The sequence below is a fragment of the Falco biarmicus genome, chromosome 4 (assembly GCF_023638135.1).
Source record: "Falco biarmicus isolate bFalBia1 chromosome 4, bFalBia1.pri, whole genome shotgun sequence".
Taxonomy (NCBI): Eukaryota; Metazoa; Chordata; class Aves; order Falconiformes; family Falconidae; genus Falco; species Falco biarmicus.
In genome coordinates this window covers 98,851,486-98,878,204 of record NC_079291.1, presented here as the reverse complement: position 1 = coordinate 98,878,204, position 26,719 = coordinate 98,851,486, and the positions used below count along the sequence as shown (strand labels likewise).

Genomic DNA, 26,719 nt, shown 5'->3' with positions numbered 1-26,719 from the left:
AGGCAAAAAGGAGAAATGAGGAGAACCATCCCAGTGACATAGACTGCTCTGAGTTGTGGCTAAAGTGTTTTAAAGGTTTCTTCTTCCTCCTGAACTACCTGGAAGCTGTCCGTCTGTGTTTTTTAGCAACTGGAAACAGAGATGTCTTGGCACACCTTCTGTGTGTAAGGAACATAGAGAGAACCCCTGAGAGACCAACTGATTTGTGATCTGCTGACTCCAGCAGCTCTACCAAGCAAACATCAATTCCCCTATTTTCAACGCACAGCCAAGAAACATTAATGAAGCCTTACTAAAACTTACTGCATTTCAAAATTTCTGTTCCCCAAAATTGTAACTGATGATGGGTATGCAGAAATAAAACCCTGCAGTTTCATTAATCTGAAACTTTATGCCCAGACACAAGTCTTTTTAGCTGTTGCAAAACACGCTCTGGTGAGAACTATGTGATTCTCGTGGACTAAACCACTGTGCAATGACTTCTAGGAGAAAATCTCTGTATTCTTCATCACTTGCCATAAATGTTGGCTTTGACAAATTGGCTAAACAAAAAGCATGGGACAAATTGGCTAAACAAAAAGCATGGTGTGTGCCAGCAGTGCTTTAGTTGTAGGTTCACAGGATGATGATTAAGAAAAACATTGTGAGCAAGACTCAAGAGTCCTTGTAGCTAAGCCTTTTGTGCTGGTCAGCTCAGTGGTGGTGTTCACAGCATCATGGTAATCAATCCCCATGGATGTTGAGGACATAAAGCTGCTAACTAGAATGCAAAGGGCAAGGATCCCAAACTGCTGATTTTGAAAAGCAGGACTTACCTATAAAATACTACCGTGGTAATGACAGGAAAACAGAGTGTATCTGGCCTGGAACAACAGCCTCACCCTGAACCTGGTGTCACTACCCGCCTGCCTCCTTATCTCATTAAAGGTGGGGATAAGAGCACGGACTCTCCAAGGACTCCCTTTTGTCCAACCTTTGGATGTCCGCTAGTCGGCTCTGCTATGAGACACAGTGATTGCCGGCTGTGAGCCCAGGACAAGCGCCTCCACCCAGACAGGCACTGGCAGATAATCCATGGACCCTGTAACCAGCAGACAGCAGTTTGCAGCCAGTATTTAGTTGATCTTTTTTTAGGTTGGGTTTTGGGTTTTTTTTCCCCCAAAGTGAGCAGTTATCTCAGTAGCATCAGTGACCCAGTTTGGATTCACAGTGGTGCCCTAGGACATCCAGCCACTCCTGTGGGACCTGCAGCTAGGAAAGGAAAATTAACACATTTCAAACAGCCGTTACCAGAGATACCCAGAGCATGGTCCTGATCATTAAAGGATGCTAAGGAGAAAGCCATTAGATATGCACAAGCTAGCACCTGATTTTTGAAGGTCAAAATTATGATTTCATTGAACTTTTAAACTGATTATGGCATTAGCAAGAACCGGTACAAATCTTTCTGGGAGAAACAGGCTAAGGCAGGGTAAGTAAATTATCTCAGCACAGTATCTGTCTTCCTGTGGATTTCAGTGCTACTCTTACTTGAAGCAATTTGTGATGATATGTTTGTACCTGCCACAGAAGCCAAATACACAATCTGATCGTATGCCAAGTCACTATTAACAACTGCATTTTCAATTGATTCTAGGATATTCATTAACTGGGATCCATAATTACATATAATTTACAGACATAGAATTTTAAATCACTTGCCAGTGAGCTTACTAAGCTCACTTTATGACATTCAAATACATTATTCTTAAAAATTCACTGAGTAATCAGCTTGCAAATAATTACAGTGGAATAGCACTGGCTATAATCACGTAGAAACTTAGAACAAGAATCACCAGAAATGCCTGTAGATCACACTTGCCAAGTGATTTTGACATTCCCTTCAACTGTCCCCAGAAAACTGTTACACATTGAACTGGTGGACTCCAAAGCCCTTCTGCTAACCGAACTCCATTACAACCCAGCTCTGTTACAACACAGCTCCACGGACTTGTTTCATGGGCAACCCCTGCCTGACACCTTTTCTTCAATACCAGGCAGCTGATTTTTTAATGATTTATTTACCTCTTGAGCAAGTCCTGTGGGTTGGGGAGGACACTAGTGGCAAGCAGCACTGCACAGCACTACAGAATCCCCCTTGCTCTGGGGCTGGCAATGTTGGACACTGCTTGGAGCCAAGTAGCAGCCACGGCAATGCAGAAACATCAGGACCAGGTTAACTGGTTTTTAGAGCAGACAAAGCTTGACATGTCTGCATGCCCCATATTTTGTTCATTTCACACAATGATTTCATTTTCAAAGGGTATGTATGGTCTACTTTATTTCTATAGTCTTTCTCCATGGACAACAGGGATATTTTGTGTACCATAGGAAAAAAAAATTGCACAGTGATGCAAGCAATTTAAAACTCTAAGTTAGAACTTTAGGACCTTCACTGAAAACTGCACTGAAACCCGATACTGATGGGTTAAATAAATTACATTATTTTATTGCTAAGTGTAATGGAAAAACAAACGCAAGGCCTGTACTCAGAAGACAGCTTCCCATGTGAATCACACGCACCCCTTTTGCCTTACCTGAAATAAGGCTCCAGTTTTTGAGTGTTGAAGCAGCAACTCTTCCCGCTGTTCAGTCCTATGTCAAATTACATCAGTAAAGCAGACAGCAGCTGGCAGTCCCGGAGCCTGCCATATTTATCCTGTTACGGTCTAGATTTATAAACTGCCCATGCACACACCTTGAAGTGCACCGTGCATGTACTGTGCCACCCTGCAGTTTTGAACATCGTCACGTTACTGTAATATGCAGCACCAGAGAATTTCTTGAAGATGAGGAAAATACTGCTTTCTCTGATGACTAAAGGGAGGGAGTAAGCTTATGAAATGGAGGCCTTTGAACAACACATTGTATATCTTGCAGTACAAAGAATAAGATAGCTCAGATCCAATTAAAATACACAGTAAGCAAGTAATGACATTTTTTTATTTGAGAAAAACCATAATTTACAGATAAACACAACAAACCTTCTTGATTTAACTTCATTTGTTTCCATACAGAACCTTTGAAATTGGAAATAAATTGCACTAACAAATAAATGTCACAAGGAACTTTTAAGTTATGTGATTTTCCACTGCATTAAAACTTAACACAAAACCCATAAAAATAAGACACTATTTACAAAATATAGTCATTTTTTTTGCAAAACTATTGGTTAATTCAAGTTTTAAGTTGCATGATAAATTACACAGCTCAGTCACTTTACAAAGGGTTAAAAGACAAACCTACTCTGAATACAAACCAACATCCTCTCATGATCTGACTATGCCAATTCATAGTACTTCCCAGAATCTGGATCAAAGTAACAGTTCAGACACGGATCATACAGGAGAGTCAAAACTTCCTCCTCTTCTTCAGCATTGAGGTCATCTTCACCTGTGTCAAGTGGGGAAAGTAAGAATAAATCACTTTTATTCACTTAGCCAGCAACATGGAAATACCTTTCTGTCAGATGTGACAGACTTTTTCTTTAAAGTGTATAATCTTTCGATTTCTGAATTGTTACCTTCAAGATAACAGCAATTCACATTTTTATGATATTTCTGAAGACTTGTATTTACATGAGGTGAAATGATGTCAGTCAGATTTTGCTTAACAACCAGACTTTACAAAGTCCAATGGAGCAGTTCACCGGCAGTACCTTTACTGATAGAGGATCAAAGTATTCCTAAGTGATATTTTTCTCAATGAACTTCCTAAACAATAATGTTTTAGCATGAACAAAGACTGTTGGTGTGTACTTCAGGCCTGTAAAAATGTAGGAATTTGAATGTCTGGTATCCAGTATGCCACCTAAATGTTCAGTATAGGTAAACATGTACGAAAGAGCTTTTGTTATCAGAAGGGAAATAAGATTCTTTCAGACAATAAAAAATTTAAATCTAGGTTATCTAGAGTTATTTAAAATGCAAGACTGTTTTCAGGTAACAGAAATGAATCCTTAGCCTAAAATACACTGATAAAGCCATACAGACTTTTATTACAGACACTTTATATATTGTAGCTCCTTTTCTAAACCTGTCTGTCTTTCATATAAACTAAATCTAAGTTATATGACCCATGGCTTTTTGATAGGAAATAATTCACAGCTGAACGCAATCTGTATCTCGAATTTCATCATAAATGTTCATCTCGTTCTCAGACTGCTAATACAAACGGAATGCTTTGTATGCCCTAACACTTCATAATAAGTAATGGCCTGTTATGCTAACAGCAGCAGTTTCACAATGCTCAGAATCTATTTACAGCCAGGATCACACAACGATATATAGGTTACATTATCTAGAGACCAGAAAGTAGGTTGGTGCATTTAATGCATACAAAAGAAGTGTGCACTTTATTGTTTCGGAGGAGATTTCATTTTTGTTTCCTCAGTGACCTTAACAAATGCCATCAGAAAGAAACTGTCTTTTACTGTAACCAAAGGTAAAAAATGTAAAGCTAAATTGTTGCCCTCCCTGTTGTGGGTACTTCGTCAGGCCTGGTAAGCTAAATGAGGTTAACTGAGATATTTTGTTTGGATAGCTCTTGGGAAAAATTATGCAGTGCAGAAAGAAGGCATAGAACTGAATGTCTTTTTCTACACTTCAGATCATAGTACACAAATAAATGGTATTCATGCCCCATTCCCTCCCACAGCCTTACATTTTCACCTGAAACCATGCTGTTATTTCCACCAAATTCTTCCTTTTATTATTTTGCTTTTCCCTGCTTATGTTTCTCTTCAAAATTATTTTCTTTTCTTTCCTAAGCTTAACCTCCTTCCCTCTTTACCTTGGAACTGGCCTCTCATTATACTCCCTGGCTTGATTTAGGAGTAAGAAATTCTTCAGACTCATCAGGGGTATACTTCTTTCCCTGTATGCCTTGAATTCACACCAAATCAGAATACAATTGCATCCAGGACTAGCTGAATGTATACCTTTATAGCAACAATTCTCTGCATGTGTTTTTATGTGAACAAGAAGAGATATATATGGTTTTCTAGATATATCTTGTTTTTAAAGTCAGGCTTCTTTCGTTTAGCATCTCACAATATCCCCAAATGCATTTTAAGGCATTTCTAGATGTTGCAACATGTTTGCAATGGCCGTATGGAGTATCCAGGTTTGACCAGATTAAAAAAAAAACATATGAAAACCTCACCTCTGTTCTACTTCTTAAAAAGACGTACTCATTACCGTAAGTGACGCTCTTCTACAAGACTCAACTAACATGTAATGGTTGTGTTAGAAGGCATCCTTCTACTTTCAAATGGTGTTTGTGTACAACCTGACCGCATGTAAGAATGACGTGTCCATGGCCAAATTAGCTGATAAACAAGTCACTTTCAAAGAAAATTTCCATAGGTGTTTATGCTGCCACCATCCACACTTTTGGGGTTGGAGCTGCTCAGGATTGCATGAATAAAACTCTTGGCAGTTTAATTTGAATAGCATGGTGAAAGCAAAATCAAAGCTTTTGTTCTTAAATCACTATAAAATTAAACAGTATTTCAGGCTAGAAAGTAACTTGATATTAAATGCAAACTGAAGTCTGTGATGAACGTTATAGAGGGACGAGTATTTTTTAGTTCTGAGCTGCAAGAAGACTGAAGGTAGTTAGTACCTCTGAATATCTGTCAGATTAAATGAGATACTGCCCCACTGAACTCAGGGGAGCTATTGCTTTTATGGAGAAAGGCTTTTGCACAAGATGTCTGAATCTGGATAACAACGAATGGAGGAGGCATGTAGCAGCTTTTTCTAAACAATGAAATAAATATACAAGTAACTGTACTTGGATTTTGTTAACTGTTTATACATAGTCACCATGGTCTGGAAAACCAAAATAGTTTTCCTTTTCAAATAAATATATTTCCACTGTATTCTAGGTTTTAATATTAGAAAATGGCTTGTAGAAAAGTTTCTGTGTGGAGTTATCAAAATTACAAGTATCATACCTGTACATGAATCATAATTTAATCTGAGCGAATAAAGGCACAAAAATAAAAAGGAAAAAACCCCCAAGCTATGGTATATAGAGATTTTCTGTTCTCCAAACATGCAATCATGAACACATGATGTAAAATATTTCAGCATAAAGGAAAATGAGCTTAGAAACAACTCACAAAACAGTTTGGAAATCCTAGTGTGAATAACACAAGAAATCCATCAGACTTTTAAAAGATAATAATACAATTTTTAAATTTTACAGAAGTTCTATCTTAACTGAAGCAAGCCTTGGATTTCATAATACTAACATAGAAAAATTCTCAGGGATCTATCATAGATTTATATCCAACATGACTTTAACTCAAGGATTACTGTCCAGCTCTCTTTGGCTTACTTAGGACTCTTAAGAAAACATATTATTTGATTCTTCAAAGCAAGGTCCATTCCTGACAGCAAAATTCTATTTTGCTGTCAGAAATGATTACAAATATACATGTATGAAAACGTTCCCAATTTGAGTGGCATAATTTATTTTAGACAGAAAATCACTGAGACATCTTCATCCCTCGGGCAGTCAAAATACACGTCAGATTTATGAGAGTTCACACGGAATTCCCCAGACTAGAGGAAAAATTTAGATATCTACCCTGTTTCCTAAGACAACTGATAAGAAAAAAGAGCATTTGAAGAAAAATAGGTATTTGTTTCATTCTATCGTTGTTGACTTTCCAGTTTCAGCTAAGTTCTTTGCCATTCTTTAAGCAAACCCTATTAATAAACAAAAACCTGTAACACTTTAGGTGGTTGGTGACAACAGTCTTTACTCAGGAAATCATGCTGAGATTTCATTTAAGGCTGAATCTGAAATTTTTCTTCATAAGAGAAGTATCACTTACGTAAGTGCAATTATGCTTCCGAATGTTCAGTCTTTGTGTTCTTTCTTTCGTAGGTTTTCAATCCCCACTAGCACAAATTCCTTATTTTAAACAAATAAGATGCATTTTTTTTGAGTTAACCTCTATCGAGCCAGAATATTAGGAAACTGCAACTAAGTTATTCTTTGATCAGAGGCAAATAATACTGCATGGAAAACTCTGCTAGCTTGAGCTGAGAATAATAAGTAAGAGAACTTGGAACCAAAATGTAGCAGTATAGAAAACTACAAAAAGGCAGCACCAGCAGTACAGAAACAGCATTTTGAAATGTCTTTCTACCCAGATCCTTTTCATTGTCTTCATGAATTCCTACCTGGAATACTCTGATTTGTTGAAGATTTAGTGTGCTCTTCCAGTTGTTGGCTTCCAGGAATGATGGGGGGACTGAACGCGTTCAACCAGTCCCTGAAAAACACAAATCAAAATGTCATTCATAAAAGCACAGTTTGCATTCCTATTCGTTCTAATTCTTTTGATTATTAAAAAAAAATTCAAAGGAAATTGCAGGTTGTCAAGCATGATGAAACAAAATCAAGCTAGATTTTATTATTATAGAAATAAACCTAGTAGTGAATACAGTTCTTAAATGTTAAGGCTTCCTCCTTCCTTAGCCTTTTCACTTGCTCTGTTCACACTGAAATCTGTGTTTTAAGACAGGTTTGCTTTGCAGATTTTAGCTGGTATTGCTCTCTCAGCAAAAGGCATACATGAGGTGTGACCCATAACCCACAGAGCTACACGCTGAAAGCCTACAGGACTCATGAGTATCTTTTTCGGAGGAGTAAAGACTTGGGATGAACAAGCTGTGTTTGATGCGAGACTGTGGGGGTCAATTTGATTAAAAATCCTGACCCTCTTCTAAGGAAAAAGGCTTAAGATTATATACAAGAGATGTATTCAGTTACCACCAGCTTGGCACTGCTTGGAGTTCCCCGTAACAGGGTGATTTAGCAAGTGGTCCGTCACCCACAGTGTGGATGGTTGGTGAGTTAGAGCTGAGCACTCTAAATGGTGCTGAGCACATGAAGTGGGTGCATTAACAGTGTGATACCAACTCATGGTCATGAACTGTGGGACAGCTCATTTTTTTAATTTAAATTTAAATAATTTAAAAATTTTCAATAAAGGGATGCAATTAGTGATCAGAGCTAAGAATAATTATACTAACTGTTTTCTAGTGTTGTTAAGAAGGAAAGATTGGATGAGTCAGGCTGTTATTGTTGATAGTATCGTTGATACAGGAAAAAAGCTTTGTTGGGTAAATACATTATAAACATATATTATAAATACAAAAAAAGTTATTCAGCGTAACATGATTTTAGCTACTGCAAGACACCTTAACACGGCTGCCACATACCTATTTTGCTTCTGTAAAAAAAATATTGGATGGGATCTTTATCATAGAGGAAGGAGTACAGACCTTCTTCACCTATTCAATTTAAGAGGCAATTTATATCTCTCCTGAACACTACTTTGTGATAGCTTTTAAAAATCATTTTCACGTTATCATACATTCATGCAAAGTTCAATGTTCATTTCACAAACCCCACTTTACGACACACTGTCTTTGATTGTTATAGCTCAAGGAAAGGGAAACAGAACAGTTGTTTTTATTGTCATTGTTACTGCTTTCTATCGCAAACTGAACTGCAGATTTTTCCGCTGAAAAAGTTACTCATATTATACTATCAATCAGAGAAAGATAGCCCTGGAAGGACACATCTAAGTCACAAAGTCAAGACATCCCTTGTGCAGGTGATCACGTCTTGTAGTTCTTTTAATACATGAAACTAATCCCTGCCCACTGTCTGCATCTAGTGTTTCCGTAAGTTCCCATCTCTCCAACAGTAACAGCTGTAACACGTTAAAGCTTCCACATAACCATTAACTAGACCAAATAATTGGAAGTTAACACTTGAACACAGAATTCGAGGGAGGCCAGTAAATCATCTAATTTTGACAGAACCAGATCCATCCTTTTTGACCAACGTATTTCACTGCAAGGCAAGAGGTATGGAAGGGGAAAAGGGTCTTCAAACTCCCTTATGTTTGCTTCATGCTCATGGGAACAGTGCAGCTCTACAAGGTAAATTACACTTGGTTTGGGGTTGATTCAACTTATGCCTGGCCATGCCTGTTCCAACATCTCACAAAAACATCACACATGCAAACCTGTGCTAGAGGCCAGGGAGATTAGCCTGAGCTGTAGAGGTAACTTCAACATCCATGGCTTTGTCCGGAAGGGATGATTTTTTTTCCCAAGCTTGACAGATTACATTGCCAGACTGTAATTGTCTCAACTCAATTGTCCAACACCCAGTAAACAGTAATGGACTTCTACCTTCTGAAAAGCCTTGATGATTTTATGTACGATTTGCTTCTGACAGAGAAATCTGGCAACACTCAGTCATGTGTTAGGATTGCTAAAACAGGCCATCTGATTTTTTTTTTTTGGTTAGTTTTACTGATACTTCTGGACTTGTTATTGATTCCACATCATCTCCTGTTGGCATGTACGCATGATCTGGGGTGAATCAGGGGACAACCACCTATCTGTTTGCAGTCAAAATGGAAAAAACTAATTTTCTGCCTCAGGAAACAGAACTGCTGGTGTAGAAATCCAGCAAGTGGTATAGCAGATTTAAAGGAAGAGATGCTGAATTTTCCATTATTTCAATATGTAAAAATATACTTCAAAATTTTTTTACACCATCATTATTTTCACACATATGGCAAACTTCACAACCAATCCTTCTCCTCTTCTGCTGCTCAGCTCAGTTCCAGTGAGAACTGGTACAACTAATCCACCCAGCAATATGCTTGCCTAGACATCTCATTGTTAGTGCTCTCTGTCATTGCTCACCATACTCGCATTCCCTGGATACAGCCAAAGACCATTTATTTACACCGAAGCTTCAAACGTTTTTAGGAATAACAGTTAAATGCATGCTGTGCTATCCAGTGGCATGGTAGAATATATTCTCCATTTCTGCCACTTGCGTGTGTGGTTTGTGCTGCCTCAGAATCAGCCCACATAAGCCTAATGTGAGAATCTGACCATTGCTCACAGAATGCGGTCTGGGAACACGAAGCATTATCACGTACCTGATTCTCTACAATTGCACTGAAACACAACTTCAGCAAAGGCAATCTCTTGGAGAAACTGCGGCAATTTTAGAGAAGGTAAGGAAGAACTATTAGAGCTAATCTACCTCTCTGTTTCCCAAGCTACCCTTTCTTGCAAATTCACTGCTACTTTTTTAAAAGACAGTGATGTTTGAGATCCAGACAACTAGAATAGTGCTGATTGCTGAAGCAAAAAGTGGTGCAAGGACAGAGGAAAGACAGTGCTTGCTTCTAAAGAGAATTATCTCAGTCAGACCAACAAATATAGTTAGAAAAGTCAAGAAGCTTCAGAGTATATGCAGTTCTACAGGTCTGGCACAAAACAGAAGAGTTTAAAGATACGTGTTTTTCATACAAAATATATATCAGAGAATTTCTAAAGAAAACAGTTGGCACCTGGAAAGCAGAGAGGATGTTAGTAGAAGGAAAGAAAGATAATAAGGCAATTACCTCCGGTGGAAAAGAGACAATTCCTTTAAAGAACACTACGGGAGCAAGGTAATCATGTGTCATTAAACCAGTATTGCTGTTAAAGTAATAGTTCTTATTACTCAGTAATCAATACACTACAGTATCAGGGATTCATTGTTGACTTAATATTACTTTGAAGGTTGAAACATTTTACACAATATACGAAAACCTGGTTTATTACTTCCACAGGTTAGCAATGTCTAGATTAACTTTTTGTAAAATCTTGAAAAAAAATTGTTAAAGAATCTCTTGTGTGCTGAAATCTTCTTGGCCAAACGGCAGTAGAGAGTAAATACCAGCAGTTGATTGATAAACTTCTGAAAAGTGGGTTTACAGTGGTAATTCTGATAGATGCTGTAGCCTTGCAGTCAAGACAGACTTTTCCACAATGAAATCTGCAGTTGCTTTTAGGAAGCAACTAAAGCGTGTATGTGTGTGAGACAGTGTGTGAGCTAATTTTAAACAAAACAAAACAAATAAAAAATCCTGAAAAATCTGTAGGTAGACCTTGCCTAAAAGTGGAGCTCAGCATGGAGAAACCCAGGAATATTCTGAGAAATGCAGACTGTGGACTATGTTCCCATTTGTCGTGGTTTTATTCTGATTGAATAAAGAATATTTTTTTGGAGAACTTCTTGAAGATGCTACTTTATCTCCTTAAAACAGAAAAGCTAATCACACATTCTGACTAATTAAAGGCACTCTATTTATGCTATCAATGCCTCCAGCTGTAATCAATATAATCAACATGCAATAAACTATCCAGAGCTTTCCTGATAACAATGTGGAATGCTAAGTACTGTTTTTTGACATTGCGAATCGCATTGTATTAAGGCTCAGAATAGCTTCCACACACATTCAAAGTATCATGCACCTTTAATGCTCACACTGAAACTCTTCATTATTCTGAAAGCTATTCTCCATACCATAATATAATTAAAAATGTTACATAAACTTGTTACCTTATGGTCTTTTCTTAAAAAAAAATCTTCTGGAAAATAATTGTCATATATTAAAATATCACATGATAGTTGAACTGTGATGGCAAGCAAAAGAATCTTTTGGACTTGTGAACATTGTTTTCTGTTTTTTGACAGTATGTTAAGTTTCGCAGAAGATGGCAAAAAGATCCATCAGTAAAATCTGTTAAGAATATTAGCGATGCTTCATTAAGTAGCACTTACCAATGACAATGTATCAAAATTATTACTATCAACAGAAATCCGAAGAATCAGAGGGTTTTATTTTAAATCTTAATGAACACCTTTGATACTTTGATTTTTTACAGATATTTTTGCCTTTTAGTCTATCCTACTAGCTGGACTGAGAAAATGGCAAATCACTTAGTATAAAGATTTTTAACATTGCTGTGAATTGAGATAGCATGCTTTATTACATTTCTTTTGGATGAGATTTAATCTGTATTACTGAAATCAATTGGATCATTTAATCCACATTATTAACAAAATTAACATGCTTCAAAGTTTTAGTATGGTTTTGTCCAACACTCTATACAGGAATTAAAAGGAATATTCAAACTATTCAGCCAGTCTGGTAGTATACTTTAAAAATGCAAGGGAAAGGCTACATTATATCAAATCAGGGAATTAAAAAACATTTGTTTTTGCATTAAGAACACATCACATTGACAGACTATTACGCATCTGAAGTCTACAATCAATAAGGAACACAAAAGATGGCATTTAACTGCATAAACTACTTAGTAAATCTTACGAATGTGACAGAAGAACTGGCTTGTGCCTGAGGGTTAATAAGAGGAGCACATTTGCTGAATTATCTTTTACAATGGATAATTTGACTAACTCCGTGGAGGGCCAGAGAATGCCAATGTATGAATCAAGAGTATGAAAATATTTTAGAGGAAAAAAAGACCAATTCTTGACATCTTGTGCAATTATCAGCTAAAATCTCAGCACATACTTCCGTTGTATTAGTAATATTTAGTACCACATAAAGCAAATTCCCTAATCATCAAAGTGAGTATGTAATACCTTACTATGATCCACTGAATGCAAAGTGCCAGCTCATATCAAAAGTATGGTTCAGTATAGCTTAAATATTCAGTTCAGCTAAGACGAAGACCTATTTTTCTCACTTGTTTGGATTTTTAATTAGATCTATTTAAGAAAGGTTATTAGACACTAACTCAGTTCTTGGATAAATCAATAAAAAGTAACCTAGCTTTGTAAAAGCCCTCACCTATTCCCTGCTACATCTTTTTTGGAGCATGCATTACTTGTTAGGCTCCTCTAGATTAGCAGATCTAAATTTTCAATTATTTACGTATCTGCTGAACTTCATTCATACATGTAACTTAATTTAAATCAGATTACTTAGACACACCTATTCGGGCTCTGCTTTGTAATATATTAATGAAGTATGTATAATGGGAGTTTGTTTTTTTTATAGAACTATTTACATAGAAATAAACCCTTCAATAATAGTTTCAGTAGTGAAGCAAGGACTTATGTAGGCTATTAATAATATCTGTTTGTGTTATGTACAAAATGCAATCATATTATCTGAAAAAATGTTGAAATAAAATTTCAGGTCCTACAGACATACGTCTGTAATAACAGTGAAGTCATATGAGTCTTGAATTGTCCATTATTGCATCTAAAATGGTTTAAACAACTTCAATTCTTGAACATTCTTTAAGTTTTTACATAAATATGCCATAAACCAAGAAACATTCAGTGTTGATTTATACATCAATAACTGTTCAGTGCTACTCAGCTCCAGGTGGGAAAAACAGTATCTTTAAAATGGAAAACTGAGTGAGTATACAGAAGAAGATATACTACCAAAAGAATATAGAGTATATTTATACATACAAATCAAGGATTTTTGAATGCACATTTTAACACAAATCTTGAAAAATAACAAAAATATACATTCCCATATGACTTTGCAGAAATCGAAAGCTCTATTTAAAGAAGTATTTAAGGCCAATCTGGCAATACATTGGTGATTAAAAAATGCAAGGCATGAGCTACATTGTATTATTCTGCTGGAGTGTTATTGTAGTTTCAAAATATCATTAAATCAGCACAAACCAACACTTATCATTTCCTGCACATTTTTCACAGTGAGCTGCATTCTGACTATGAGTAATCTGTTAATCTGTTCTTTGCCTCACAATCCGTCAAAGTGACAGATTCATTCCAACCCTAATACATAACATCTTCATTTACTGTATGCCTTACTGGAACTTTCTTTTTTTGCTAGCACTAAGATTTACAAAATCACAAGCATATTTAGAGAATGCCTTTTTCCTTCCTCCAAACCACTTCAGCAAGTCCAGCCTGCCAAATACCACACTTCTAATGGAGGCAGCGAGACCTCCTTAAAAACTAAATTCTTTAATTTTCAATGAATTAGTAACTAAAAAAGAGATCAGATCATAAAAAGTACATGTGCAACTGTGCATGGAAGACTTGAAACTGCTCTTAAAAGTCTTAAATCTGCAAATGAACTGGTTTACGGGTGCTAGATTAGATTCAAGGATAACAAAGGAGATGTGAATTCTACTTATTAAACAAGATATTTCATAGTGTAAGGTGCTGTGACAAGTGTGTACAGTATAATCACGCTGACTGGTATTAGCTGAAAGTTTGACTTGTTAATGGCACCTTGTTTTTCTTTCATTATCATAGTTGAAATGATATTTTTTTTCAGGTTATTAAAAACATACAGTCATCTACATCAGTCTAAAACCACGAATGACCTGAATTTGGAGATTTAACAGCTCTACTAATTAATATATTGTGCTATTTGGTCAATGCTTTGTAATTAAATACATGAAACTTCTATTATAGCTTCTGTTCAATGACAGTAACATTGGAATTTACTTAAAGACTAAACCCATAGTTCATCACTATGTTAGCTTGGTGGCTAGATTATAGTTTCAATATTCACTAGCAATATAAATGACAGTAGTAGAAAAAAACAGTGTTTCATCACCTAATTTAAGTCAAATACTAGCCCTTTCTTCTTTGCTAGTTTTGATTCGTTTATCAGAAAATCAGCTGTATAAATTGAAAGTAATGAATTTGCAAAGGTGTGTTAAAATTCTTTCATCTTAATCTAATCTTAAGCAAGTAAATTCTAATAACTACAGCAGATACTCACTGATCAGTGAATCAAATGGATTTCCACATTTAATGAAGTGGCCATTATGTAGGGTGTGCTTCCTTTTTTACATATTTTAAATAATTAAATAAAACATTAAAAAAATATATATTTTAATATTCCATTGGTTCAGGTAGCACTGGAATCTAGTACCTAGTACCTAATAAGTCTTGTTGCAATTGAAGTCATACTTTTTCTCCACAGTCAGTAACCAAAAGCATCTCACTGTTCTCTGCATCCTGGGCATAGACTGGATCCCATTTAACTCTTAATGGATGACATGGAGCCAGAGGGTTTTTAAAAATCAATGGAGAGATATGACTCAACACAGCACTAACTTTAATATTATCAGACTTGTTAAAGGTGCTGCTGCTGAATGTTCCTTGTCTGTGCGAACTACTTTCTTTTTCAGAAAAGTAAAAACCCAAATGTATGCATGAAAACTCTGACCTTTTAATCTATTAATGGAATGAATGGTACAGCATGGAGCTGGAAACTTAATTGTCACCACAAAGTGAGAAGTATGCTACCTCAGTTCAATTCTTTAAAAACATCAAGCTTTGTCAACATCAAACGTAAATTAACATAAAGGAATAAAACCAAGGTTCTTGCACAAATGATATTGGAATAGCAGGGAAGGGAGGCGTGGGCAGTTGTGCCCTTGGAAACTCAGACAGTTTGGCTCTATAAGAAAATGTTATATGCATATGGGATGTCAGCCAAGGAGCCCGATTTGTCTGTAATTAAATCAGCTTCCAGTTCAGGAGGAGGATGGAGGAATAAATACATATTTCCATGATGGGGGGTGGGTTACTGGTAGTAAGCTTTTTCTCTCCAGAAAAGGGAACAATACAACTGGTACAAACGTACTCAGAAGCTTGCCTGCCCTGTGAACTACCCTGAAAGGCTCTGAGTCATCAGAAGCTGGACTCAGATACCGGCTTATGGCTGGACCAAAGTGTCTTGTCATCTGCAAACAGGGGAGATCCCCTGGAAGAAGACATGCTGGTGAAGGTGTACTCAGCTGCGTACTGAAGGAGACATCGCAAGACTGTGAAGAGGTAATCCTGGACTTGTTACCAGGTAACACCTACCTCTTCCTTTTGATTTGCAAGACCTTTGAGGCGTGTAAAATATCTTACTGCCTGTTCTCCATTCCTACACACAAGCACAGCCAAGACAACTGTTTGAATGGCCCAGGAATATTCAGAAAAAGGGTGAAACCAATAAAAATTATTCAAAGTCCTGAGGCTACAAGAAAGATACAAACTTCCTTATATTAACATAGACGCAACTGCATGTTTGAAAGCATTTACCATGTTTTATATTCAACCTCTTAGTGTATATGCTGCTAGGTTTTCATGTTCTCAGATTCCCATGCAAGGGAAAGCCATTTTTGGATTATTTTAACAAGCTCTTACTTGTTAGCCACTTGGTTCTCAACAACCTTCCTGCAGCTAAGCTTTTTAACATCATGATTAAAAAAATTAACCTTTTCAATTAGATGTTTCCTGTGCCATTTTCTCCTTTTGTCATGTTCTTTTTCATGCATATTATAGCCCGACAAATGCAGCAGAACTTTGCTAATTCAGATTAACGACTAGGAGATCTATTGCAAATTACTCTATTTGGTGGATGAATAAAGTTACTGAACAAGTACAATAAAAAACCAAAGTACATTTTGTGATACATTGTTCTTGTTCACTTATTTTGACAACTGTTGTGTAATTTTATAATACTTCATAATTTAATATTGTCTGTTTTGCAGAAGTAATGGAGTTCTATGGCTTTGATCTTGTAATGAATCATAAAAATAAATATGCTTCTTTGTTTGCAAAACTCAATCTTTAAATGTGCTTCTTTAAGTTTAAGCTTCTGCTGTTTAAGCGTTTGCTTGGAGATACAGGACACAAAGACCTTTTGTGTCTGACTTTCACAGCATGCATGTTGGAGAAGTTCTGGTGTCGTGCAAATGTATGTTATATAAATAGCTACAATTCTTTTACTGTACATTTCTCAATGGTATAATAACACATGCATCAGCTATTAGAACACTTAAGTTTTCAAAGCTGAACATGCTTCTAATACTTGTGAGTTTGCAGTGGATGTATTTCTGTGCTGGGATCACTGACATATTATTGAAATTTCAGGTGCCATGATAATGGCAGTTATGGCAACAATAGGCTCTAAAAAAATACTTCTCCAGCAGAAACTTTTAAAGAAAACGAAAGAAATAATTTACTTCCTAAAATCAATAGAGTGGCTCAGAGTTACTCATAGGAACATTTAGCTAATATACCAGATTTTTACTGATAATCAAGTTTGCAAATAAGTTAAAAATGCATTTAGCTAAAGGAACATGTTCATCCATTTCATGATTCATCATCAAAACTACTGTGCATGCATATCATTAGAAAAATAAGAAAATCACATTGTTCGATAAAGTAGTAATTAAGAATATGGGTTCTGCTTTTTTTTTCTTAAGGTAAAACCTATAATGTTTCCAAAAAGTTATAGTTATTGTCTTCCTCAAACATGTTAATCTCCACATCAATGTGTGATGATAAATCTCAAATCTATAATATTTCCCATAACTGGAGAGATATCTTTACCATAAAACGGAAGAAAATGTTACTAGCTTCTTTTAGGTTGTGGTTTCTTTTTTTTTTTTTTCCTTTTTGTGGGTTTGGTGGGCTTTTTTTGATTGTAGAGGAAAGAATGATAACACCTGATCAGTCTAATGTAACACATGTAGGTTACAATGACAGGACAGCTTGCTTTAGTCAGCCTGTACCAAGCCCACGTGAAGTGAGGTCAGTGACTATTAATCATTTGTCAAAGACTGCGGGCCCTTATCAGCCAATTACAGATACAAGGAACTTTGTATTACATCCACAAGCGGCAAAGCTACAAAGGACTTAAACCACACTACAGTGGTGACACTTTTTATAGATAAATACAAATCTAGACAAAATGCTGGCCTGAAATGCATCATATTTCCATTTAGCAATTCTAGTAAATATTTAATACTGGTTTTCCTTAAAATTTTAGGGACCTTGTATGCTCCTTAGTCCTAAAAGGTTTCTTTTTTATTCACAGCAAACCCACTAATGGAATCTAATTTAAACACAAAAAATCACACTGAAGAAGCTACAGACTTGCACACGCAGAGCAGAAAAATCTAGCTTGTTTTACAAGTCAGCTACTGGACTGGCTCGAGGATGGTCCTTAACCCTAACACATCAGAGGAACTGTAACACTCACTTTTCATAGCAAAACCTATGGAGATATCTCCATGGATGCAGGTCAGAGGATCATGGAGAAGAACAAGACACTGGAAAGGGCAGATGGGAGCCTGATAAAATGACATCTCATTGCTTCTTTATGTTCTTGCTGGAATTTTGGGGCTGATAACCTACATCAGCTACAGATGGACTCTCAGTATCAGCCAAGGAGGCTTAAGACTCCCCTCCTGTCCCCATGCTGGGTCATAACCATCCATCAGGCAGGGTGAATTCCAACACATAGGGCTGAATGGTAGAGTACACTATATACTGATGCACATGCACTTTCACATACCAGCCGGGCAAGCACCAGCTTCTAGCAGCACAGAGGAGACAGAGGTGGAGCTAACAAGGGAGTAAAACTCTGGTTATTCCTGGTAATTCTGTGCCGGTAACCCTGACCAAGCCCACAGCAGAGGCACTGACAATACTTCAAAAGATCATTTTCATTGACTGATATACCAATTAACTTCTGTAGGTTCCAAGCACCTTTGGAAAGCTGTCAGCACCACATATATAGTTTGGGAAGGCTGCTGATTTTAGAGCTGTTAACATACCAAACCTGCCAGCAACTAACAGGGACAACAAATTAAACCTCAGTTTAACCACTATTTTCATTTGTGAATGAAAAACAGCTTGATCACTCATTCTTTAGTTTGAGACCACTGATCAATAGACTTTCTCATAAAATGATGTCTCTGTTTTATGTGTAGATCTTATATTCTTGGCTATAGTCCAAATCAGGCAGATGTTTACTTTCATTAAATCTTTGTGCCCACAATTCGCTATGGGAATACTTTTTTTTTTTTTTTTTTTTTTTTAACATGTAAAGTTAAATGTCTGGCTAAAACCTAACTGAAAATTTGGCTGTGTACATTTTGTATAAAATTACTTCAGTAAAACACACTTCTTGTGAGAAGATACCCAATGAAATGCTGAAATATCTGTGTCCCACTTTAGTGTGGTTTTTGGGGAACAGCTGTTTGAACTTCAGAGGAACAAATTTTATTTGGTAGCCTGGGAAGAGTTGAGTAGGATGCCAAGACAGGATCTAATGAGGCAATGTTTATAAAAATAGGTTTCGGCTTATAAAAAGCCCCTCTCTCAAAGACAGAAAAATCAGCTTTTATCAGAAATTTTCTGAAGAGCATCTGTAGAAGTTCAGAAAATCTATTCATAAAATTAGGCTCAAGTGATCTTTTTCAGAAAGCAGCCCTACATTTTGCAGTTCAGCATGGCTGAAATTCCTCTAGAATATTTACTTTCTTTCAGCATTTCCTTAAGGAAACTGCCAAGCCTTGTGGCACTCAAATATTTTGGAGGACAAATGCTTACTAAGTAGATGCACGGTACACAGCAATTTCCAGTCCCTGCACTGGAGGAAGAAGTAACATAGACAGTTACAGCTTCATATTTGAAGAGAAAGGAGCAATTCTGAAGTTCAGCTTGGACCATACAGCACATCAGTCAGTGGGAAGTGCAGAGCTAAGGCTTGAAACACTGAACATCATCTTGCTCATCTGGCTCTGCAGCCTCTGCAGTCAGCCTGTCTCCTTTCATTAACTGGTTCTACGCCTTGCAAAGCAGCGTGATGTGGAGGTGATTTGTACTGCAGTACCAATATTCTCGGCAGACTTATGACCTTTACCCAGTGGAACCAATGGAAAATGAGTCTAGCTGGGTCTTTTTATTGACTGCATTTCCATTATCTTCACAGGTGCTTTCTTTGCTGGCTTGTTCTTTTATCTTATTATGGACAGAAGCTACATTTACTGGACAATAGCTTCCACATTGCTCTCTTTTCATTTCCCAGAAAATACCACTGCTACACTTTTTCAAGTTACTTGAGACCTGTCAAATTCTTTATCAGTCTTTACAACAAACTATTTGTTGTTTCAGTAAGTGCATCACGTTACTGTCTTCATGCTGCGGTATTTGTACCCAGTCATCTACATAGGATGTATCAATTTTTCAAATATTCTGTGTGTTCCCCTATACAGCTATGGTAGGCTTACAAAGATTTAGACATTTTCCAGTTGCTCGTATGTTACTTGTTAAAATCGGCTTTAAAAACAGTTTAGGAACTAAGTTATAGAATTAGCATTAATTTCATCTCCCCCTCATTTAGGTACACACCTAGTGTGAAAAACACTACATGGCTTTCCATTATAAATGACAGGCGATAATATGAATAATGGTATTCAAGTCACATAACCTCCAGTTTTTATATCATGATGCAAACTGACCTCATAATTTTTTCATCTTCTGTATTTACAACCCAATAATGCTTTTCTGGCAGTTCACAAGGGCTACTGTATTTATGAGGCACTTGCAAGTCAGGTATTTTACGAATACTTTGCCTCCATTTCTCGAAAATGATTTCTAGAGAAATTTAAGTCTAGTATGTGTACTGGATTAAAATAGCATTAGAACTAAGTTGTAATTTATATTATTTTGTTTTAAATTTTATTATATGGAAATACAAGTTTTCATTGTTGATCATATTAGCTTGATATGATGAAATGCTTTATTTTTCAGGGATAATGGTGTTTATTCTGTTTTTCAGTACATATAATATACTGAGTACCAAATTGCTTTAGCACATGCATACAAATAACTTAATAAAAACTGACTCAACCAATGTATGGGCAAAAAGAAGACAAACAGTGTAGCTTGCACTAAAATATAGGCAATTCAAATGCCACCAGAATTATGAAACTGATTCTGGAGTACAGAGTCCAAAGTGTCAGTCTCAAGGTACCTGATATCTTACTCTGTGGACTATAGTCAAGTGTCTCTGTCCACTTCATCCATTGTAACAATTCCTAAGGACAGAGGTGGTTCCTTTGATAACTAACACCCACATAAGCACTTTGATTTACATGTGAAAGGGAACAGAAATCCAGAATTATACTTTAACTCCAGTAATATATTGTGTGCACTAGGAAACATATGGCTGCATGTTGCAATAACTGATGCATTTGGATGAACTTGCACAGCAAGTTTCATAGTGTTCACTTCATAAAATCTAACAAGAAGATTCTAAATCTATAAAAATGTGGATGGCAAATGAGACAAGTGACTGAAACCATCTGTGTGAGGAGAAGTGCATATTAACCTGCGCAACTGACTGGCAGTGTGGTATCATAAAACACTTCAGACTGTTGATAAAAGATAAAGAAGTTGTATCTGTAACGCTCTCTCTTCCCCTCCCTCCCAACCCACACACACATTGTCCACTTAGAACTTGGACAAGCAAAATCCCCATTAACGACACCAAGTGGAAGTGAAATAGGAGCACTTTTTAAAGTAAGTACACCTCTTGTTCAGGCTGTTCCAAAATTGTCAAAGTGAAGGAGTTTCACAGGTACAAGGAAGTTCTGAAATGGGAAAATGAATTTTGGTTGTTTCCATTTGATTATTTCTCCCTAGCCACACTCTCCCCTTGTCTTTACCTCATCTTATAATACAGGCACAGGAATTTTGTTGCCGATTCCAAGCTAAACAGATCAAGCTAAAAACCTGACAGCCAAAATATGCTGTAGACAGGATCCCTTTGAACCATCCCACAGTGTTGTAACACCCTCTCCTGACTGGGCTATCTACTGAAAAACCCCATTTAAATAAGTAACATTAAAATCTTTTGAAACAAATGGATTCCCTGACACCTACAGTCACATACAGAATTCTAGTTCTAAGCCTTCAAAGCAGAGAGGGAGAAAGAAACAGATGAGAGTGTGTGTATGTCAGATGAGGAAGATTTGCTGAATCACGCATCAAAGCAGATGTAGGAGCAAGGCCTGTGTCAGTTACTTTAAATATGCAGCAGTACACCCAAAACATGCAGAATTCTGTTCCGTGTTCCAGGACAAGGCAGACATTCTGCAGACAATGACTAAAACGAGTAATAGTAAAGACCTCTGAGAGGAGGTTGCAATTGAAAAGAGATTTAAGATTAAATCAAAGAATGTCACATTTAATATTCAGAACACTCTAACTGAATCCTTACTGCCTGGGCTATAAATGGAATCTTACCGTGGGTTGGAATGAGAAAGCGGGCTCATTTCTTTCTGGTAGTGATGCTCCTGACTGACGGGCTATGGAAAATAAAAAATAATAGTGAGAAAATAACTTTGCAAATATTCTTTCAGAATGTTTAGAAGTATGTATGAGATCTTTCATGAGCATACACATTTGCAGCTTCTGATATTAGAACTTTACGGTCTTTTTTCTTATCTGTGAAATTAAAAAGGGATATTCAGATCCTAACGGTGCAAAAGTACAACTTAATAGATAATTCTTGTCTGGATGGAAATATGTATGAATTAAGGAGTCAACCACCTGGTCGTTTCTTTGCTGCCTGTGACAGTGTTGGGACAGAGTCAGGAAACTTCAGAGAGGGAAGAGTGGCAAAGTCTTGTCTGATAGAGAAGTCTGGACTGCACAGGAATAGGGAGCGTGGTGCAGGAACTCAGCAGGATCTGTGCAGAACCAGCTGGTCTTAAGACTCGACAACACTGAGCCAGAGATACTGGGCTGGCAGGCAGGGTTCCTCTCTCCTCAGAAGCACCATGATCTTAGCAGTCCTGAATGAAGTTTGCAGAAGCATGTATAATTCTCTATGGCACTGCCAATTTGAAACCTGGATTAAGCTGTTCATGGGTAGCTAATGGTGGACTGCATGAATATTCAGACAAAAGAGTTTCCCCTGTCTTCAAAGCGTGCCTCGAAGATTTAAAAATACATTTGGTTTATGGCATTAAACCCAGTTATTTGCAAGATAGATCAATATTCATAAACTGGTATAAAAATTCAAGAATTCTAAAATTCAGAAATAAATTTGCTCTCAGTATGTATGTAGTGCTTCCAGAAAAGACCCTTTTCACACCCCCCAAAACCAGTTCTAAAGAAATCACTGAAGCAAATGCAAAAGAAGTGAAAATAAAAGTTTACATTAACAATACTTCCGCAATTTATTACATGAAAGGCTAAAAATAAATATTAAGCATTATGAAAGCAGGTTTTTTATGGAAATCAATATAAAAATGACTATGTTCTCATGGTTTCAGGAAGTGGGGAGGCATGTTGTAAAATATATGTTGAGGATGAATGACATCCTAATTACTGCCAAATATGAGTCACTGCCTGGTGGTGGATAGTGCAATTCCCAGATGACGGCTAGTGGAAGACTGAGGATGAGACAGAAAGTGAATTAGTCAGTCTATGAACCAGAATATCTGTCTAAATAATTTTAAGTCTCATTTCATAGTAAAGAATAGTCTGCCTCAGTTTTGCAATTTGACTTGATGTGAACAGATCCCTCCAGGGGTTGTCAAACTGAGCTCTCAGTTGGAATAATTCTGGGTTTAAATATCACTCCTCTTGTCTGTCAGACTTCAGTTCTGCCAGACCATTTTTGTGTTAAGTGGCTTTCTTTTCTGAAACATCACAAAGGAGGCCAGAAGACCTTCCACAAATTGGGTATGAACCTGGAAGTACTCTTCCAAATATTTTGCAGATCAAGTCTTATGTGACTGAATTTATATTTAGAAAGTTGATTGGGGAACAAGAAGTCTTTCTTCTCTGTGAGTACTCCTTACTTGAAAGTTAGTGCTTAGTGGTGAGCATATTTTGGATTCTGCTAATGAAGCATTATACCCGTACAAGCTTCTATGATATATCAACCAGCAGTCCAGAGGAACCTTCCTTCTCCTTTGCATTTCTGACTAAGAATCAGGGACCATATGCTGAATTCTCTTACATATGACCTTTCTCCAAAATTTTTGTGTTATATCTAAAGTGGTGTCTGAACTGTAGAAACAGCTGAAGCTGAACAGGCCACTTCCCTGACAGGGCAGGAAGGTCTTAACTGGATCTCTAGAATAAAGCAAGGCATTGAAGCAAGAATATTTTGCAAACTTTGCAGATTTTCTTGGATAATGTGTATATGTGTGGGTATACACTTCACATTATACCCCGCAATCCACAGAACTGTCTCTTTCATATTGTTGCAAAGCTAACATGGAATTTCATAGACCTTAAGATAGAAGAAAACATTCAAGTAAGATGGTCAAATAAAGTATTTTAAAATACTTAGTTCTACATACCCATATTATTGATTTGGAACTGTGCCCCATGCACATTTTACAAGGGTTTACAATTCTCCTTTGAAATAAATTAATTTTAAAGTAGAAGTTTTTCATATTTATAACGGATAGCTATGCTGGGTAATGTATAATATTCAAAGCTATTTTATTCCTTTTTGGCTGTCATAGTTTACAGCAGCTGCTAAACAACTTACATGTCAATGATTTCTCCTGACAGCATATATTCAGTTCTTGGTAAACTATCATAGGATATAAAAATACAGCTTTAGTATTTTATATGTTTTTTGTATTTTATGGTTGTTTAAGGACATCTGTTCCAACCACAGCTTAGCAATATGATTGATCTATGTGCCTTTATATTCAGAAGGGTTTCTTAGATTCATTAGTAACATGAGATTTTCAATGAATCTGGAAATCAGACTAACAAAGGCAAGTGATGAAAAAAACCCCAAACCTCACAAAAAATGTGTTTTATATATAAAATATTACTTTGATACATAAGTTCACTATCTAGCATGATTATATCCTGCCCTGCCTTGCAAAACATCATAGGTATTTCAAAATGAAAGACACACAAAAAGCTGCCTTCTGGTGGTGCTGTTGCCATAGATTCCACTAAGGGAAAAAAAATGTACAAAATGAACGAAAATTTGCAATAAAAATACTCCTTACTTATCTTTGAAGAACATAAGAGAAGGCAATAGATACTACTGATGTAAATAATCAGAAAGATACAACCTGGAAACACATGTAAGGATGAAAGTTTAATAATGACAAGAATTTCAAGCTGTCTTTCATTTCTGAAACTACAATATGAGGATTACTTTTGTTTCTTTTCTATAGACTGCACTGCTAAAATCATTTGCCTGCACAACTGCAAGACTGCTATAGATATATATGTATATGAACTCTTCCACAGTTTGTACATCTGATTTTGGGAAGACTGATCATTTGCATGCAAATACTCTTGACTCAAATGACGGTGGTACTAAAGATCAGAGACATAAACCCAAATTTGATTTTATTTTACACGTTTTTTACATAATACATATAAGGAATAAATATACATGTAAAGAACACTTCTTGGTAAAAACTGGAAGCTGAAGAAACAATGACTTTCTCAGGCTGGGGGATGAAAGGATTGACAGCAGCCCTGCAGAGGACTTGGTGGTACTGGCGGATGAAAAGCTGGACATGACCCAGCAATGTGTACTCGCAGCCTACAAAGCTAACCGTATCCTGGGCTGCATCAAAAGAAGCATGGCCAGCAGGTTGAGGGAGGTGATTCTGCCCCTCCACCCTGCTCTGATGAGACCCCACCTGGAGAACTGTGTCCAGCTCTGGGGTCCTCAGCAGAGGAAAGACACGGACTGTTGGAGCAGGCCCAGAGGAGGCCATAAAAATGATCAGAGGGCTGGAGCACCTCTCCTATGAAGACAGGCTGAGAGAGTTGGGGTTGTTCAGGTTGGAGAAGAGAGAAGGCTCCAGGAAGACCTTTCCTGCCTTTCAGCACCTAAATGGGGCCCACAAGAAAGATGAAGACAAACCTTTTAACAGAGCCTGTTGCAATAGGACAAGGGGTAATGGTTTTAGACTAAAAGAGGGTAGATTTAAACTAGATATGAGGAAGAAATTTTTCTACAGTGAAGGTGGTGAAATGCTGGAACAGGTTGCCCAGAGAGGTGGTAGATGCTCCGTCTCTGGAAACATTCAAGGTCAGGTTGGACATGGCTCTGAGGACGTTAAAGACGTCCCTGCTCGCTGCAGGGGGGTTGGACTAGGTGACTTTTAAAGTTCCCTTCCAACCCAAACTATTTTATGATACTGCAATTTTAGGTCTTACAGCAAGACCACGCATGGCAGAAGACTACAATCCAGCAGGAGCAACCTTTGCATGTGCTGTATCCTGATCATTCAGTTATGACTGCCTGTGCATACAGCAACACATTCACTGCACGTGTGTATTCTATGCGTGGGGAATCATTGAAAACAGCTATATGAAATTATCTGCCAGATCCATAGATTTGAAAGCCAGAGGGAAGAATGAGATCAATTCATGATCATATGCATATCACAGGCTACTTAATTACATCACCAATAGAAACCACTGAACAACATCAGATCTAAAACTGAATGAACCATGAAGTCCATCCCTCTGACTGCTTTTGATACTTGTCAGCTGACCAGTTCTAAATTCTTTCAAGGTGTGCTTTATTAGTATGGAACCTTGCTCCTTTTTAAACAAGTATGTACAATGGTCTTAGCATGTTACATCCGAGCAGTTCCCTTATAAATTGTAACTTTATCAATAAAATTAGATTTTTTGAACAGAACGTATTTTCTATAAAATGATCTTGACTATCATTAACCATATCACCACCCTGTAAATCTCTGTTAACTGAATCCCACACCAGACTTTTCACTGATTTGACAATGATCACAAACTGGTCTACATTCACTATTTCATTTCAGCAACTCGTTTGAGTACTGGCACAGCATCACTACTCTCAAAGTCTTCTGAAATGTTGCAAACATATCAAAATAAACTAAAAGTTAACACCACCATTCCAAGAATGCCCCAAACTACTCTCTTAAGAGCTTCTGTGTTAAAACAACTCAGGGTGATTAAATAATCACCTTCACTAATAAATGTT

General features: G+C 36.9%; 1 protein-coding gene across 2 annotated transcripts in view; it reads right to left on the bottom strand.

Annotated features, from left to right (window-relative positions):
* Positions 1 to 2,955: 2,955 nt before the first annotated feature.
* Positions 2,956 to 26,719, bottom strand: part of CFAP20DC (CFAP20 domain containing) — an 84,224-nt gene continuing 60,460 nt past the window's right edge. For both annotated transcript variants that reach the window (XM_056338295.1, XM_056338296.1), the window contains exons 15-17: positions 21,994 to 22,055; positions 7,239 to 7,330; positions 2,956 to 3,432 (exon numbers count right to left, since the gene is read on the bottom strand). In XM_056338295.1, coding sequence (XP_056194270.1) covers positions 3,320 to 3,432; positions 7,239 to 7,330; positions 21,994 to 22,055 — 267 coding nt within the window. In that variant the 3' untranslated portion in view covers positions 2,956 to 3,319. The remainder of the gene's footprint in view (positions 3,433 to 7,238; positions 7,331 to 21,993; positions 22,056 to 26,719) is intronic.